The 19,436-nt window shown below is 39.8% G+C and overlaps 1 protein-coding gene across 5 annotated transcripts in view; it reads right to left on the bottom strand.

The window, feature by feature from the left end:
- The window catches only part of aplp2 (amyloid beta (A4) precursor-like protein 2), a 91,819-nt gene that overhangs the window by 9,101 nt on the left and 63,282 nt on the right, over positions 1 to 19,436 (bottom strand). For 3 of the 5 annotated variants that reach the window (XM_026914426.3, XM_026914428.3, XM_026914429.3), the window contains exons 10-14: positions 18,075 to 18,233; positions 12,325 to 12,453; positions 6,199 to 6,298; positions 2,089 to 2,253; positions 1,518 to 1,553 (exon numbers count right to left, since the gene is read on the bottom strand). In XM_026914426.3, coding sequence (XP_026770227.3) covers positions 1,518 to 1,553; positions 2,089 to 2,253; positions 6,199 to 6,298; positions 12,325 to 12,453; positions 18,075 to 18,233 — 589 coding nt within the window. The remainder of the gene's footprint in view (positions 1 to 1,517; positions 1,554 to 2,088; positions 2,254 to 6,198; positions 6,299 to 12,324; positions 12,454 to 18,074; positions 18,234 to 19,436) is intronic. The other 2 variants (XM_026914430.3, XM_026914427.3) reach the window with 1 other exon arrangement.

Here is a 19,436-nt window from a genome sequence, read left to right as displayed (position 1 = left end):
TGAGTTCAACAGATACCATACCACTATTACTAAATTAGATTTTACACCATCTTCAATTGTTTAAAAACAGTTTTCTTTGCTTCTTCTCCCATGACTTTTGTCCAATCAGCACAAAATTTGGGTCACAGAATCATGAGACCAACACAAACAAAACTAGTTTTTCATTGTGTTCTTGATGTAATGAACAAGCTCTGATGGTTCCAGTGGAATCTGGGCTTCCTCTGTCACTAAGGGGTGGGGCCAGAAAGTGCTTTAATCACAACTTGCAGCTATATTTATTACTACTATTACCTAATCTATGTAGTTTGTTCTCCAGCCTGTCAAACACATTAGACTCAAGCCTGATAATGCACACTAACCAAACAAAGCAATCAATATAGGGTACACATCAAGGGTGATGTGTGGTTACACATCAGATGTCTTAGATGACTGATGTGTATAAGTTTGAAATACAAATATACAGAGACACAAAAACCTACAGTTGGTCACTAGCCAGTTATCCTAAGTTCTTAAAGCTAAACAGCGTCACAAGTGGGTAATCATACAAACTCCACAATGAGGATAAAATGGCTGACTACCATTCACAAGCTCTCAGCCAAATTGGTGAACAAAGAAAATGCCTCACCTCTTCAGCAAGAAAATGCTAAAACTCAGTCCTGAATCCAGATTTCTTTTCTCTATAACAGGACTGTTCCCAGCAGCTCAGGAACATCATAATACACAGAACTTTTCCCTCTGACTAGATAATTTTTTCTTTTTCATTTTTTACAAAAAATCCTATGCACTGAAGCTTTATATAATACTGCTATCAAACTAGCAACGCGCAGTATCATTTGAAAAGAAAAAAAAAAAAAATTCTGAGAGGAAACTTATAAACTTGACACTAATAACACAGTGCCAGTATTCTTCATGAAGAATGGGGGGTCAGGAATATATCTTCTACAACCCAGTCTGGTTGGACGAATGTGGCCAATTTTACAGGTCTGTGGCCAGATTGGTTCGAGCTGCCAGGAAGTATATAGCAACTTCAATATCTTGCAACAGGAGCACTTTGATTTAACAGCCACCAATAAAGACACAACAGTGAACTAAGGCTCTTAAACAAGTGGACCTAAAGAGGCATTTGAAACAGGGATGGGTCTACGAATCTGGAGGAATTTTTCTCCTTGTTGGCCTTGCTGCTTCATGATATCCTCACATTCAAATCTAAAGTACTAATTATCATAACAAACAAGTGTTTTGTTTTTTTAATTAAATAAATCAAGCAGCTCTCCTAAGCCGACACAGAATGAGAGTTTGAATGAAACACAAGGGTAATGGACAAATAACCAGGTAAACAGACAGATTTAAAAGAAGACAAGATATAAAATGTAGGAAACAATATTGAAAGCAGCAAACAGAGGAAAAAATGGGGAAACTAGAGATAAAACAGCAACAATGAAAAACAAGTATTAAGGAGGCAGAGATTACTCAGAGGAAGAGAGGGAGTGAAAAGACAACCAGCTACAAAGACCCACCTTTCTTGAAGGCACGTGGGGGCACAGACAGATCGCCTAGGTATTGTGGGCAAGCAGAGAGAAAAAAAAAAAAGAAAAATAAAGATTGGAATTGGAAGGGAAGAAAAGAAAGAGAAACCCAAGTGAGTCGGATTATCTAGCAGCGCTTAACAACTGAAAAAAGACACCGGCAAGGAAGCTTTCAGCTAAAAAGGGTTTGGATTTTAAGAGAACATGCAGAAAGCAGCAGCAGATTGTCAAAGGCAAGCTCTTAGGAGGTAGTGCTCAAGACTCAGTATAGCCCTTTGGTTTTAGCCTCCCAACACCCCATAGCACAGCACATACAGTAAGACCAGGATTAGCAGTGCACCTGGTTATAAAGGCAAATATTTGTTGTTTAACCTCTTGATCAGAATATGACTTAATACGGGCCACATGCCCCAATAAATGGGATTCCTGGCTAACTAGTATCAATGATGCCTTATTGAAAAAATTATGAAAAGAAAAGCAGTATGTAGAATTTAAGTATAGAAGTGCTGTGAATGTATGGATGTACTCAAAAAAGTTTCCTCAGGTACTGGTACTAACTTACCCTCAGGTTCAGGCTGTGAGCCCAGTGAGTTGACTTGGAAGGGGCGGAAGGGTTTGCCCTCAAAAGATGGGGCCTCCACACTTTCCTCAGAAGAGACGGTGACATCAGGTTGTGACTCTGAGGACAGGAACTGATCTATGTCTGCCTTCTGCTCCTGAAGATCATCTGAGAGAGAACGAGAGAGAGCATAAGAAAGGAAGCAGTGAAAAAAATAAAGCAAAGCGCAGCAAATGAAAGTTTGAAACAAGAAAGAGAACCAGAAGGTGGAGTATTGGAGCAGAAATCAGGAATAAAGAGATAAGCATCCTTTTTTTTCTGAGGCAACATGACATGAGGCAGAACTGTTGCTCACACAATGTTTTTTTTGTACTCTCTCTCTCTCTCTCTCTCTATACATATATATAATATCCTGCTCACATCCTGCTCACTCACCATACACCTGCACATTCAGGCAGTTACCCAAGTAGCCAATCATGTGGCAGCAGGGCAATGTAAAAAACCATCAGATACATGTCAAAAGCTTCAATGAATATTCACATCGAACATCAGAATGAAGAAAAAGTGTGATCTCTGTGACTTTGATCATGGCATGGATGTTGATACCAGAAGGGCTGGTTTGAGTATTTCAGAAACTGCTGATCTCCTGGGATTTTCAAACATAACACTCTCTAGAGTTTATATAGAATTAAGCGAAAAACAAAAAACATCCTACAACCCCTGGCAAAAATTATGGAATCACCACACTTAGAGGATGTTCACCCAGCTTTTTTACTTTATAGCAAACAAACAAATCACAGATATGACACAAAAAAGGTTTTGTTCAATAGCTTAACATTCTGGTTTGTGAAATATACATAAAAAAAATTCAAGGACTTTTTTTTTTTTTATTAATGGCATGTCTTTTTCCAAATCAAGTAGAGGAAAAAATTATGGAATCAATTTTTATTTTCCATTTGTAAAACAAATACTGGGACAAGTCTAAAAATGCTAATAAGTCAGCAGTTAAAAGGGAGTGCTTACACACTTTAATGGGCTGTTGGACTTGGCTAATTGAAAGGAAACATGGCTCCAATGAGAGAGTTGTCAGTTGAAACAATGGAAAGAATTATAAAACTCCTTCAACAAGGAATTTCAACATGGAGTGTGGCCAAAGAGGTTGGTTGCTCCCAGTCAGCTGTGTCTAAAATTTGTTGCAAGTATAAACTTAATGGGAAGGTTATGAAAGGTAGATATACAGGCAGACTAAGGAAGATGTCAAAGCATCAGGATAGAAAACTCAAAGCGCTATGCCTTGAAAATAGAAAATGCACAACAAAACAAATGAAAAACAAATGGGCGGAAACAAGAGTCAATGTTTGTGACAGAACTGTAAGAAACCGGCTGAATGAAATGAGATTTATTTATAGAAAAGCCAAAAGAAAACCAGCACTTACACCAAAACAGAAGAAAACAAGGTTACAGTGGGCTAAAGAGAAGCAATCATGGAGTGTGGATGATTGGATGAAAGTGAAATTCAGTGATGAATCATGAATCTGCATTGGCCAAGGAGATGATGCTGGAACTTTTGTCTGGTGCCGTTCTAACAAAACATATAAAGATGACTGTCTGAATCAATCAAATTTCCCAACTCTTTTATGATATTGGGTTGCATGTCAGGTAAAGGACCAGGGGAGATGGCAGTCATTACCTCAGCAGTCAATGCACAGTTGTACAGTGAAATTTTGGACATTTTCTCATTCCATCCATAGAAAATAGGTTTGGTGATGATGAAATAATTTTTCAGGATGACAATGCATCTTACCACAGAGCAAACAGTTTTAAAGCTTTTTTTCCAGGAAAGGCATATCAACTCAATGACATGGCCAGCAAACAGTCCGGATCTCAATCCAATTGAAAATTTATGGTGGAAAGTAAAAAAACTGGTCCATGTTAAGGCTCCACCCTGCAAAGATGATCTGTCAACTGCTATTCGAGAAAGTTGGAACCAGATTGATGGGGAATATTGTTTTTCATTAGTGAGGTCTATGCCTCAAAGAATAAAAGCCAGAGGAGGAGCAACAAAGTATTAATTGTGTTTTTTTGGTTGATGATTCCATAATTTTTTCCTCAACATTGAGTGATTCCATACTTTTTTCCTCTACTTGATTTGGAAAAAGACATGCCATTAATAAAAAAAATGTCCTTGAATTTTTTTTTATGTATATTTCACAAACCAGAATGTTAAGCTATTGAACAAAACCTTTTTTGTGTCATATCTGTGATTTGTTTGTTTGCTATAAAGTAAAAAAGCTGGGTGAACATCCTCTAAGTGTGGTGATTCCATAATTTTTGCCAGGGGTTGTATGAGCAGAGGGCCTGCAGGCTGAAACACCTTTGTTTTCACTTATTAAACAAAAGAAATCAACAAAAATGAGTATTTCAACTGAGGAAAAGTTAGGACACTCTATGCCCTAATAGCTAGTGTTTCCCCCTTTGCTGAAATAACCTCAATGAGACGTTTCTTGTAGCCATGTACCAGTTTCTGACATCGACTGGAAGAAAGTTTCCCCCACTCCTCAATGCAGAATTCTTTCAGCTGTGTGATGTTTGAGGGGTTGCTTGCATGCATAGTCTGTTTCAAATCACCCCACAGGATCTCAATAGGATTTAGATCTGGGCTTTGACTTGGCCATTCCAGAACTCTCCATTTTTTACTTTACAGCCAGTCCTTGGTGGATTCACTGGTATGTTTTGGGTCATTGTCATGTTGCAAGGTCCAGTTCCACTTCAGCTTCAATTTTTTGACAGATGGTCTCACATGTTCCTCAAGCAACTTCTGATACAATGTAGAATTCATAGTGGATTCTTTGATGGTGAGCTGGCCAGGTCCTTCTGCACTCCCAAACCATAACACTTCCACCTCCATGTTTCACAGTTGGTATGAGGTTCTTTTGCTGAAATGCTGTATTTGGTTTACGTCCCACACGCCCTCTGTTATGGTGTCCAAATAATTCCATTTTTGATTCATCTGTCCAAAGCACATTATTCAAGAAGTCTTGGCCTTTGTCTATGTGTTCTTTGGCAAACTTCAGTCTTTTTCTTAGACAGCAAAGGTTTCTTCCTTGCACACCTCCCATGATAATTAAAGTTGTGCAGTCTCCTTCTGATTGTAGATTCATGCACTTTGACGTCAACTGTAGCAAGAGCTTGCTGTAGGTCCCGTGATGATATTTTAGGGTTTTTGGAGACTTTAGTGGTGAATTTGCTTGGACGGCCTGACCTAGCCATGTTGGCAGTTGTTTTAAATGCTCTCCACTAGTAAATGATTTTCCGGACAGTGGAATGGCTGATTACAAATTCTTTTGAGATCTTTTTATATTCCTTACCAGACTCATAAGCATCAACAATCTTCTTTCTGAAGGCCTCAGAGAGCTCTTTGGATCTCACCATGGTGATACCTCTCACTTCAACAATTAAGAGCAAACCAAACTAAATGTCTGAGGTTTAAATAAGGCAAGCCTCCTTCAAAATGCTCTGTAATGATGTTCTAATAATTGCACCTGATGTGATACACCTGTAGGTAATTTTAGCCATTTTAAGTACAAATAAATGTGGGGGTGTCCTTACTTTTTCCTCACAAGAAATTGGGTTTTTTAAAATTACATTTTACAGATCATTTTAAAAAGACTTTTCGTTGGTTTTATTTGTTTAGTTATATTACTCGAATCTCCCAGTATTGTTAAAATGAAGATCAAATGTCCATATGTTTAACTGTGTTAAAAAAAAAAAACACAGGCTTTCATGGGGTGTTTTTCACATGACTGTATATATATATATATATATATATATATATATATATATATATATACACACATACACGCGCGCGCACACACGCGCACGCGCACGCACGCACACGCACGCGCACACGCACACGCACGCAGTGAAAATACAATGCTTAACTACTGCAATGATTAACTACTGTGTATAAACACTTTCCTCTTATTCCTCAGTTTCCTTTATTCTCACGCATTTCTTCAATTCCTATCCCTTATTCTTTTATTCATCATTTGTTCATCCTGCTGATCCCCATCCGTGCATACACTACACACACACACACATTCATACACTCACCAATCTCATCCTGGATCTCGTCTGCCACATAGGGCACCTTATAGAGCAGAGATAGACTCTGATTCATCCTCTCCTCTATCACACGCAGGTGGGTCACCACCTAGGATGCACACATAAAAACAAAACATTTGTACTTCATTTATAACCAGTGCCAAGGGTTTGCAGAGTGACCAGCTTCTTTGTATACGTCACATTTATATACCAGGCAGGCTTCCTTTAGTGATAAATATCAAATTTGGGTATTATATTACATATATTACATATATATACTATATATACGTATAGACAATGTATCATTCTGACAATGTTGTAATAGTAATTCTCAGTCAGAGCTGTGTCAGCGGACAGAATTGGTGGTGAATCTGTACGTATATGTCACATGCCAGTTGACATGCAACCCACCCCAACTTGAGGCAATGAAGAAGTCTGAATACACTGTGACTGGTATGAGCTGGCAGCCAATAAGGAGTAATAGTGGGAGAGTTAACCAAAACAAATAGGAATGAGAGAGTGATAGAGTCCAATAGTACACTATAAAAGGGTAAGAGGATTCAGGTTCCTGTTCAGCAAGAAAAAAGCTATATCTCCATAATTTAAGTGTACTATAATTGGCGAGAAGCCGATTTAGTAAAGTTGTTGAGCTAGAGAACTCGTAGCCAGCTAGTGAATAATGGCAAAATGTTAGTGAGTTTCTCTGTACTTTTTGTATTTTAAACTTGGTTATACTAGGTGAGACTGAGTGATCTGAGAGCTGATCTGCATCATTTTATGTGCCAAACATTTTTAACTTTTGAACAAAATAAGATAAGAAAATACATGGAGAACACAGATCAGATAACAAAAAAAATTTAAAAAGACTGTTGTACTTTCATTCTGTACACTATATTTTAACTAGATAGCTAGCACTAGTGACCTAGCTGCCACTATCAACTCCAGAGAAGCGCAGAGCCTCAGGGATCTGGCCACTCTGTGATCTGGCCTGTGCAGCATGCTGTAAGATTACAGCAGGGCAACCCATTTCCCTTCAACCATGGCTTATACTTTTAGTTGGCTGGCTAGCTTTAGGTGACAAGATTATTCAGCAGGATATGTGGTATTTATGATACTGCAGAATGAGCACAGTTACACTATGGCAATGGCAATGCATGGGCACTGCTGATTGATCAGGCAGTCTCAGTAAGAGCAATACTATTGTACTATATGTTACAAACACCACTGGTGCCCTTGTTTATATACAGTACTTAGTGAGCATTGTGTAGTTTGGTTAGACAGCTTTGAATTCTATCTGAATGTATGTACTCACAGCTGTGAGATTAATCCACACTGTGGAGGAAGAGAGCAGCACACCTCACATTATGAAATTGTCAGGTCAACTCAGTCACGAGGGGTTTTCAGAGCAGCAGAGGATCACGTATTTCCTCTGCCTCCTCCTGCAAGTCAGCGTGCTGCATCAGCAACAAATCTCCTTTCTCGTCACAGTCACTCCGAAGCACCTTGTAATCCTGTGGTTTCCGTGGATACAACTCCATGACCCACGAATATCCTGGACCAACAAGGAAATCACTTCCTGTTTGTCTCACTGCCACAGCCACTGTCTCAAGGAGCCTCAGCTCATAGTGGCATCAACCACTGTGGAGAGTCCAGAGAATTCTTGACCCCTTAATAACCAGGAAGGATCTTCAGGAAGTGTTCAGCAAAACCGAATGCAGTGTTTCACCCCTGCACAGCTCCTACGACTATGTTATTGAACTGATGCCAGGGGCTACCCCTCCTCGCAACCAAATTTACCCACGCTCCATAACCTAACATGCCATGGAGGAGTACATCCAGGAAGCATTGCAACAGGGGTACATTCATCCTTCCATGTCTCCCTCCTCCGCAGGCTTCTTTTTCGTGGAAAAAAGAGGGTGGTCTTCGACCGTGCATCGATTATTGTGGACTCAATCAAATCACAGCCAAGTACCAGTATGTACTACCGCTGGACCCTGTGGCCTACGAACAACTACGTTCAGCCCAGATATTGACCAAGTTTGATCTTTGCAGTGCATATAATCTGGTACGCATTTGGGCATTCAGCAGGATGACAAGTGGAAAACAGCTTTTAGCACCACCTCTGGCCACTACAAATATTGCGTCATGCCGTATGGGCTCTCTTGCGTCCCCTCTGTTTTCCAGTACCTCATCAATGAGGTCCTGAGAGACATGCTAGGTACATCATTGCCTACATTAATGACACTGATCTACTGGCCCTCCCTAGAGACCCATGTGCTCCATGACTGCCAGGTCCTTGAATACCTTTTCCAGAACCAGCTATTCATCAAAGGAGAAAAATGTGAATTCTCTTTTCTGGGCTATATCATCAGCCCGGACGGGGTAACCATGGAACAGGCCAAGATGTCTGCAGTGACATCACTCCTCAAAAAAGGAGCCAAACGCCTAGCATCAAACCAAGCAGCCGAAGAAGCTTGCAACAAGCTCAAAACTGCTTTCATCACAGCTCCAATTCCAACCCCTCTCGGCCTTTCATCTTGGAGGTAAAGGCCTCGAAGACGGGAGTAGGAGCTGTCCTGTCGCAGTGTTTCAAGGACAAACCCAAACTTCCCCATACAGCCTTCTTTTCCAAGAGGCTAACCCCAGCAGAGCAAAACTATGACATTGGGAACCAGAAACTACTGGCCGTAAAACTGGCACTCAAGGAATGGCATCACCGGCTGGTTTTCTAATTGCAGTTGGAACAAGCGACACCATCACTGTGACTAATGAGAGTAAAGACTACACAAACTTAACCCAAGATTAGAATCCCACATTATACTGAAGGCTTTAAAGGACCCAAAATGACCAGCATCACCTGGATTAGAAAGCAACCACACATTCCCTGTGACCTTAAAACTGCACATCCGTACTGGCATATGTTATATGCACCAACCCCATTTTTATTTTTTATTTTTTTTTTAAAATGACAGTAGGTATGAGAAAAATCATGCCCATATCATGTATCACGATATTCTGTTAATAATCATTATGAGCTCTACCTCTACATACATACTAGGCAGCAGCACCAGTGGTAGTAGCATACAGAGCACAAAGTTTGTGAGGGGGAAACTAATTGCCTTAAAGCATGCTTACTTAATAGTCCAAAATGTTAAGGTAATCAGAATGAAATATTAAGGAAAATGTGTCAAACACAAGGCCTGCAGCCTTGCCTCATTTGGCCTGTGAGTGGGAACTACGAGTTCCTTCCCTGTTTACAGAGTGACACCAAATTAACATGGCTGCTCACAGCATCAGCAGTAAACACAGTAGCACTTCTTACTTTTAAATGAGTTATACTACATATACTAGTATTTACTTTAGATCAATCAATATACAGACATATTTACTTGTTAAATCTATAACACTGACTATACATTTCACTGTTTTAAGGAAGAAAATATGCATCACTCATCACAGTCAGCTGGCTAGCTTGTTGCTAACAAAAGATGAACATGGACGTATCCAGATTTTTTTTCCCACTTTGCACCTCAAATGCACAGAGGTTTAAAAGTCATTCCGAGCTCTGACTTCCCACTTTCAAGGTAAGTCAAATGCAGCATAACTGCAGTTGTCTTCTGTTACATTTGAATGCAGTGCTTAAAATATAACAGCAGATGGCACAGACACTGATGTTTATCCTAAAGGAGCAAAAACTCCATATTTCCTTTGTTTATCCTGCAACTCTACCTTTCTCTTTCTCTCTCTCTCTCTCTCTCTGACGGCCTAAAGTACTAAGCTGGTTGCACACTTTTTCAGGCATAACTAGGCTGCAATGTGCACAAAAAACTGTGTGTGTTCTGTACAAAACTGGCGTACAAGCGGAAATGTGTAGTTTAAGCGCCAACCATTGGCAACAAGCAAAGTGCACTTCTCCCTGTCATATGCATTCATTTGAGGGAGAATCACCCAAAAAACTGTTTTTTTCTTCAATACCAGTCTCAAAAATGTATAATACAAGAAGATTTTAGGACTTTGGTGAAAGAACTACTTGGGGAAACCATGTGTTTTTAATACTTCTTGTCAGCAGGCTGATTTATCATGCAGATCTTACAACCACAAGCACAAAGTCACAAACATGTACATTAATTTCCTCACAGCTAACAACAAAATTTAACACTAAACTGGACTTTTGTCACATTTCTAATTTTCAAAATATTATAGAAGCCACAGATGATCACAAGAAAAAAGGAATAGGCCTACAGTTTAAATGCACATGTGTATTCTGTTCACAGCAGCCTTTTCATTAAATCCAATTTAGTAATGAAATTGCATATCAGCCACTTTTTGATTTGCACAATTTTATACCTGAAGTGTATTTTAATAATAATCTTTTATATCATAACACCTAATATAAACAAATCGAAACAATCGCTTTCTACAAATATTAGTTTATTCCTTTTCATAGTATTTCTCAGAGTGGTATCTGTAATCAATTGTCTCTTCAGTGATAAACTCTCACTTCCAGACGCCTATAAATTAACATGACATGAGCTAGTTTCTATCAGGTTTCTTTCTGGCTTTTCATGTTTGTATCACACTCAGTGATCTGATCACATTATTGTAATGGATATATTTACAGAAACCTACAATCATAATATTGTGGTGTGTGGTAAATATAAAGCTATATACTGGCTGTAACTGTCATTATAAAGGCCATTTTATTCAGCTTGCAGGACTGCGCTCTTTCTGAAGGCAATCATTTCGTAACTACTGGTAGCTGCTGGGGTGGATTTAAACTCTGGCTAAAATGAAAGCATATCTTTTCCATTAGCAGCACTAGATGACTAAAACAATTTCAGAAATGCTTTTGCCGGCAGTAATGGCCATGCTTTTTATTTAAAGAGGCAATTTTTACCCCGCCATTGTTCTCATCCCTAGCACTTTGTTCATTTCTATTTTGTGCTTTGTAAAACAGAATTTGCACTAATAATGTTTAGACTTTAATTTATTTTAAATTATTTATATTTTTAAATATGAGTTGAATATATATATATATTTATATATATTATACATTTACTTACGTTTATAATAACTTGACACTGAACTCTACCCTGAGTTTGCTCTCACATTGCAATGTAATTTTTTTTAAATAAATACATACTTATTACTCTTAATAAAATTGGTGTCAAAGAGTCTTAAGTGTGAATCATGATCTTAATTCTGAGCCAAAAACTTGTGATTCACATTTAATCAAAAAAATTGTGCAGCCTTAATTATTTTATTAACACATTATCTTGGTTACTGAATTTCAAATTTCCGTTTAGTCCTGAGCTATCTGGTGACTCATCATTTTCACCACTTCAGAGCACCTTTTAAACTGCAATTTGCAACTTAGACAGGATTTAGAAAGCAGTTCCAGGTGCAGTTTGCGTGATGCGCATGTAGTGCAAGGTATATATTTTTTCTGTCTCCTAACATATGTACATCTGGCACTGAGTCTTCATCTCACATCAATCTCTATTAAACATATGCACTTACAAATATCACAGAAGCACAGACTGGGTTATATAAAGCCCAAATCCTCTCACAGCACAATAGCACAAGACTGCTCGCAAATTCAAAAGCCTAGTCAGATATACAAAATGTCAAAATTGGCTGAGATAACTAGTCACTTAAAGCTGATCTGACCCCAAATGAACAAACGACTAGTGAAAGAAAGAGACATTAAAACAGAGACAAATTATGCAATCTTGATGTGCTTCTTGTTTCCCCAGAAAACAAGTGACGACTCAGGCTAGACTGGAATGCAAATTATGACTTTGGCTTTGGTTCCACCCAATCAAATCTCTAAAAACAGCCAAGCTAAATGAAAGCTGCACAAGAGCTAATCTCCAACAGAGGCTTGGAGATGTGACAGTCCTCTCTGACACACACGTCAGTCTATACTATTAAGATAAGATAAGATAAGATAGAACTTTATTCATCCCGAGGGAAATTCTTGAATTCTTATTACTGGATGGAATACAAATTTATTTACCTTCAAAGTGAAAACTATGGAAATGAACCCTCCTATGCAGAAACACAAAACTATTTAAATAGACAAATTCAACTTTAAAACAAACACAATATTGCGGGGCGTGTGTCTGTGTGTACCTGGGGCTTCATCTGGGTTGCCTTCTCAGGGTCAACTGAAAGCACATGCTGATAGTGACGAATCGTGTGCTGCCGGTCCTTGTTCTCTGCACGGACATACCTCCTCAGAGCCTGCAGTATACGATGTGGCTGTAGAAAGCAAGCAAGGGACTATTAGAATCAAGTAAACTAAAGAATAAACACAATTATAAATTCAAAAGTAAGCTATCATTTTTCTCATCAAGTGTACATATTATTGAATTTACCCCCAAATACCCATAAACACTGGCAGCGTCCCCACCAAAGCATGCTCATCTCTGAGCTGCACAGCCACTAAGCCCTTGAACATTTCTACCATACCCACTGCTGCCTGCCCTGACACTGGGTCTTCCATGTTTTTCAGATTGCTAGTTTTTCTGTTCCTGATAAACAGTTTATCACAACTTGCAATGCTAGGATCGAGGTGCACTCAATGTCCGTTTGCGGCTATCGCCCCAAGTACTATCTTCATGTACACCTGGGGCAAGGGTGAGATGACCAAAAAATAAATATTTAAGTGACTGTTTCAGACCTGACAACCTTCACACATTTTGTATTGGTGCGCCACATTTTAACAGAATGAAAAAAGAAAAAAGAAGAAACACCAAAAGAGCAGTCTTTTTTTTTTTTTTTTTTTTTTAAAAAAAAAGATGACGACGAACAGTTGCGCAGGTGTTTTGAGATCTCTGCTTGAAAGATGCGCCTAGGCCACATGTCACAAGGCCCGAGGGTCAAACCCAGCCCACAGTCTTGTTTCATTTCCCCCACTTTATATAAGGCACACTCTTCTGCCAAAAAATACCTTTATTACAGTTCCACTGTAAAAGATTACAAAGATTAAAAGATTAAAAAGATGTTAATAATATGGAAAAATGACCTTAGATTATAAATCCTGATCTATCTTTCTTTTGCAATAAACTCGAGAAACTACTTCACCAGCTCTCATCTCCATATCTCCATGGTTATAGTATAGCTATCTGGCTAGTAGTGTTCAAATAGAAACATCTATTTGCATCTTCCCAAATGGCTGATCTTGTTTCTCATCACAGCAGCTGATATTCGATGAAATGTGATTATTTTATGAATGCATTTCTTTATTTAAACTTTTATACTAATCAGTAAAATGCATACAGTTTAATGGCTTCTGTTAGCCCTCTTTTTCTTAGAAACATTGATTATCTCATTACAATGGTATCTGTCAAGGCATGAGATATATTAGGCAGCAAGTGAACAGTCAGTTCTCGAAGTTGATGTGTTGGAAGCAAGAAAAATGAGCAAGCGTAATGTTCTGAGCAACTCCGACAAGGTCCAGATTGTGACGGCTAGACGACTGGGTCAGAGCATCTCCAAAACAGCAAGTCTTACGGGGTGTTCCCAGTAAGCAGTGGTTAGTACCTACGAAAAGTGGTCCAAGAAAGGACAAACGGTGGACCGGCGACAGGGTCGCGGGTGTCTAAGGCTCACTGAAGCATGCGGGGAGCGAAGGCTAACCGGTATGGTCCGATCTCACAGAACAGCTACTGTAGCACAAAGTGCTGAAAAAGTTAATGCTGGCTATGATAAAAAGATGTCAAAACACACACTGCATCGTAGCTTGCTGTGTACAGGGCTGCATAGCTGCAGACTGGTCAGAGTCCCCAAGCTGACCCCTGTCCACTGCCAAAAGCACCTACAATGGGCATGTGAGCATCAGAACTGGACCATGAAGCAATGGAAGAAGGTGGCCTGGTCTGATCACGGTTTACAGCATGTGGACGGCTGGGTGCATGTGCATTGCTTACCTGTGGAAGAGATGGCACCAGTATGCACTAAGGAAAGAAGGCAAGCCGACAGAGGCAGTGTGAAGCTCTGGGCAATGTTCTGCTTGGAAACCTTGGGTCTTGGCATTCATGTGGATGTTATTTTGACATGTACCACCTACCTAAACACTGTTAGAGACCAAGTACACCCCTTTATGGCAACTTGTTAAAGACATAGAAAAACTCGTCCATCTACGCAAAAAACGCGACCTCAAATCTGTACATGCCTGGCTCTAAAAGACTTTGACCATCTGGCCAGCAACATAAACAAGTTCACCCCAACTGCCATCAGAGGCTACGATGTACAGGCCTACCTGTAAGACATTGAGTTTCACTTGGAAATGAGGCCTCACACAACTGACAGACAGATTCTATCTGCTCAGATCAATGTCCAGTCCTAAGGTGCGAAGTTCCCTTGACAGACAGCCATTCAACATCAAGCTGGACTACATAAATTACTCTGCAAGGCCCTGATTAAAGAGTTTGCAGAAAAAGAGACTGAACAAGGAATGATGGCTACCCTGGAAACAAAACAACTCGCTCAGATGAGCCTACTTCAGGCCCCAAAATGAACCTGAGATGGAAGAAGAAAAAACTTCAAAACCCTTTTACTAAGGAACCTGTATCCTGGGGTGAGCCACCATCTAGGAATCATGGCCTGTCCCCTCACAATGACTGTCCAACAGTTACGTGACCTGGCCCAGAAGGCCTACAGCAAGCAAAAGATGGCCTCAGGAAACGGGAGCAAACCCTTGGCAGTTCTTAGCCTTGGAACCCAAGACCAAGAGCTGGCACTGGAAGGCAGTCAGCATCATGACGGTGCCAGACTCTCACACACAGAATGGAGAGAACCCATGACCAGCAAAGAATGGTACTCCCCTGCCAGTGCCAAACCCAAGAATAGAAGAAAGCTCTGGGAAAACTCATGGAACCAACCATGCTCCCTTGGAAGCCTAAAAAGGAAAAACTCCAGGGAACCCAACTGGATGTTCAAGGGAAACTGACAGACGCAATCAGGAGTGACCAGACTGGGTAACTGACAACAAATTCCACCCTGGCACCACTCAGACTGGCCCAAAACTGAATCCCTACAGAGACAAGACACTCCACCTTCAGCAGACTCACAAGAACTGATTCAGCTACTGAAAAAGTTCCTCAAAAGAAATGAATCCTCTAAGGAACAGAAGTACATGCCGGAACTGCCTCACTGGACCAGCCCCATGAGACCATAGACAAGCTCTTACCCGTCACACACAGGATCAAGATCAGCCAAGAGCACAGACAGATGATCTGCAAATGGGTCCATTGAGAACAGATAAAGAGGCATCTGGGCTCCAACAGACAAGAAAAGGGGGGAGACCTAAAACAGACTGACATGGCTCAGACCATCCATAGACTACACCAGACTAACATACCGGCAAAACCACACCAACAAACCAACTATCGTAGGAAACATTCTTAACATTCTTAACATTCTAACGTCTTCCTGATAGGTAGAACATCCTACTCCAGATAAATATAAACACACTTTAACTTACACTAATGTATACATTACACTTACATCATTACAGAGAACCTTATTGTTTATCATCAAGAGTTTTTTCCCTTTGTGATTGTTGTCATTCATTATCATTCCTTTTTCCTTTCTTTTCTTTTCTTTCTCTTGCTTTCCTTTTTTTCCCTTTTAGCAGGCCAAATGACCTAGAAAAAAAAGACAGAATCCCAATAATCATAGGATCACAAGTGTCATAAAGGTCCCATAGACTGCCAAATAATTTCATTCCCCACACCAGTACTTAGTCAGTGATGGAGGTGCTGTCTTGTTGTTTGTATGTGTGTCTGCTTTGCCTGCCTGTTTTTGTGTTTCAGCACTCGCCAATGTCTTCACCTCAAACATCGCCAATCGAAGGGGGGATATATAGGATTAAGTGAACAGGCAGCAACAAAGACCATAGACACGTGGACCAAGCATAAATTAAGTGCTGCTCATCCCCCATCTATCTAATTTCAAACTGTCCTTAGAACAGGACAACTGTTAGGACAGCGCTGACCAGGGTTTGAACTCCCTCAACCCAGGAAACCCCCTTTCAAACCTACTGATTTAGGCCATTGGCTAAGACCAAATGGCTGGCCCAAGGGATAAGACCCAAGGACCCTCACCCATAAATCTGATAACTTAAGACCCAAGGGGGTTGATTCACGAAGGGGAAGAGGCCTCAAGAAAGAGTTACCACAAGGAATAAGACCTTTTGATCTTCTTGGCTCTGGTTGCCATGGAGGTAATATCTTATGCAGAATTAATAAATACACTAATTTCAACTTATCGCTGGACAAATAGTTGATCAGCTGTTGAAATATTAAATCTGCAAAATTTCCCCCTCTGAGCTGATCTGCTAGTTTTCCCCTACATATTTTGGTGGAGAATGCGGGCAGTTCAATCTAAATTGTAAAACCCTAAAATTTAATGGAACTATCATTGTAACCAATAGATAAACTTAGATTTTGGAATTGATCCAAACAGGGTCAAAGTCAGAGCCAGGTTAAAATAGTTTTTCTTCAATAGCTTCCTCCCTGTTTGAAGTACTCTATATGGCCAAAAGTTTGTGGACACCTGACCATCACATCCATGTGTGCTTTTTGAACATCCCACTCTAGAGATCCCCTTTGACTCCACAAAGTCCACCCTTTGCTGTTATAATAACCTCTGATCTTCTGGCAAGGCTTTCCTTGTCAGGCAGACAAATTAGTAACAAAAAGGACTTGTTGGTGTCAGAGGCATCCCCACTGACTCCATTAGTGTTGAGTTCTACTTGTTATAAAAGGTATGTAGAATGTTCAGCTGAAGCATTTGTATAGTAAATTCCTCCATGCACCATGAAGGCTGCTTTTTTCCTGTCCAGTCCATCCCACACAGTTTCATTTGCATTGAGAGTCCTGGATTGGAAGTATGGGATTAATCACGAATCAATTTCAAGGCCCATGGGCCAAACACGTCCCACTGCCTTGTTCCACTTGGCCCATGTGAACTTTCAAAAATAATATTGAAATGGAATAAACATTTTCACACTATCTAAAACTCACAGCAGACTTGTAGCAGAGCGCCTGCCCACATTCTGTATGCACTGACTCACATCTCACAGGATTTTACAGGATGTTGAAACAAATCTGTTTTTGTTCCTCTGCATTCATCATTTAATTATTTTCACCAAGACCTCCAACATGCACATAGATTGAGAGACTCCTAATTTTCTGTGCATTGTATGTTTAAATTTCACATATAGTCCAAAAGGCAGTGGTTCAATGATTATATCCTTGTTAACACAAACCTATGCTGCTGTGTTTATCAATGTGTTAGTGTGTTATATCACCAAAATACTCCTCTAGCCACCCTGGTATTTGAAATTACCATCCAATACACCATATACTTGATAAATTCCACCACTAGTTGCATTAGATGTGCTGGTGGTGAAATTTAGTTAAAGATTTCATATCACCTATGCTAAATTTCATAAACTATATCAATGAAAAAAAAAATATTATCCTCACTATATTAATGTAAAGTTGCATTCATGCTGTAAGAAGCAAAAAACAAATTACTGCCCAGATAACTTTTTTCAACTGTTCCCAGGTTTACAAAAATAAACACTAAATCAGTGACTGATGAACATAGTATAGTAACCAAATAAAGGTTAATATCTCCCACTACTAAACAGTGTGTGACGGTACTCATGACAACCTTAAATCACTTATTTAAGCAAATAAGCTACAATGGTCCTCAGAAATCAGTGGTATTTGGGCACTTAAAAAGCTCCTGGCCATGCTGGTTTCTATTTAAATTACACAGCAGATCTTTGTATTAGTGAGCTGGAGTGGTTTTGTGTGTGTGTGTGTGTGTGTGTGTGTGTGTGTGTGTGTGTGTGTGTGCGCGCTAACCCTGGGTGGGTCAGCCTGCAGAGCAGCAAGGTAGTTCTCTAGGGCAAAACGGCGGCGGTCATTTAGCATAGCCTCCACCCGAGCCAAGTGAGTCTCCACCAGCTGCTGCTTCTCGCTGGCAGCCTCCTCTTCTAGAGACTCCACCATCGCCTGGAAATGCTGCACAGAGAGAGAGAGAGAGAGAGAGAGAGAGAGAGAGAGAGAGAGAGTTAAGCCATGCTCTGCATAAGCTCCTTAATCTTTGTATATTATTTACACCCAGTATAACTGAGAAGAATTTTGAGATCTGTTTTGACCGTGAACTGATTTTGATCAATTTTTTTTTTTTGAAGAAATCTACTGAAGAGCTAATATCTACAGCTTGGAGGAAACCAGCTAGGAAGGAAATTGCCATATATTCATTTCTGTAAACATCACTGAGGACTAAGTTAAACAGCATTCTCTGGACAATATATTTATAAAATGAAAGGGAGACAAAAGACATTTTTCACTTTACATTTCTTCTTAGTTCCTTTAAAGTCCATACCATAGTTAAGCCAATTTGTTGAAACTAAATTGCTAGCCTAAGATAGCTAGTTGACAGATGAGCTGCTAAAATGATCCAACCAGAAGAGCTGCTGCTCCTCCCACCCTTACAACTTCACCTCACACTGAAATCTGTCCCATCCTCTATCCCTCTAAGATAAGATATTATGCCCAGAGAAAACAGTACAAACAGAAGATATTGAGAGAGGCCAGAGACAGTTTTTGCAGATCTGTAAATGAACTGGGAAGTTAGTAAGCTCATCTTCTTCTCATACAAACCCAGTGGCTGGCAGAAAGCTCTACTCTACCACTTCCCCTCTGTAAAAAAAGGAGGGAATCTGTAATGGGTGAATAGTCAAAATCAGAGATTCAAATATCACTGACAGCATAATGACAACAGTTAATATTTATAAGAATGGTACTATCATGATACAGCTTAAAAGATTTACAAGCAAACTTTCACAAAATTATGAAAACAGAGCAGCAGGCACCTCTAAACGACCTGATCGCAAAGAAGGACCACTCTACTCAACTGAGACTTAACTGCCTATTTAAACTCTCCAACAGCATAGAATTTCATTTAGACCAGCCAAATCCCCCAAATCCAACCAACATACAAGAGTTCATCAGGAAGACCCTCCTAACTACCAGATACAATCAGACACCAGCACACAGAATGAAGAGACAAATGAAAGACAAATCTCAATGCTAAACCAAAAGACATTGTAATTCTCATTAATGGAATATTCCTCGATGAGAAAAAGATCCTTCCTAGAAACAGAGCAGCTAAGCTCTGGTGCCCCAGCACCCAAAACACCTTAGAATTCCTCAACAAGA

Source organism: Pangasianodon hypophthalmus, chromosome 6, assembly GCF_027358585.1.
Source record: "Pangasianodon hypophthalmus isolate fPanHyp1 chromosome 6, fPanHyp1.pri, whole genome shotgun sequence".
NCBI classification, from domain to species: Eukaryota; Metazoa; Chordata; class Actinopteri; order Siluriformes; family Pangasiidae; genus Pangasianodon; species Pangasianodon hypophthalmus.
The sequence above is the reverse complement of the archived record's forward strand: the minus strand, read 5'-3'. Positions and strand labels throughout refer to the sequence as shown.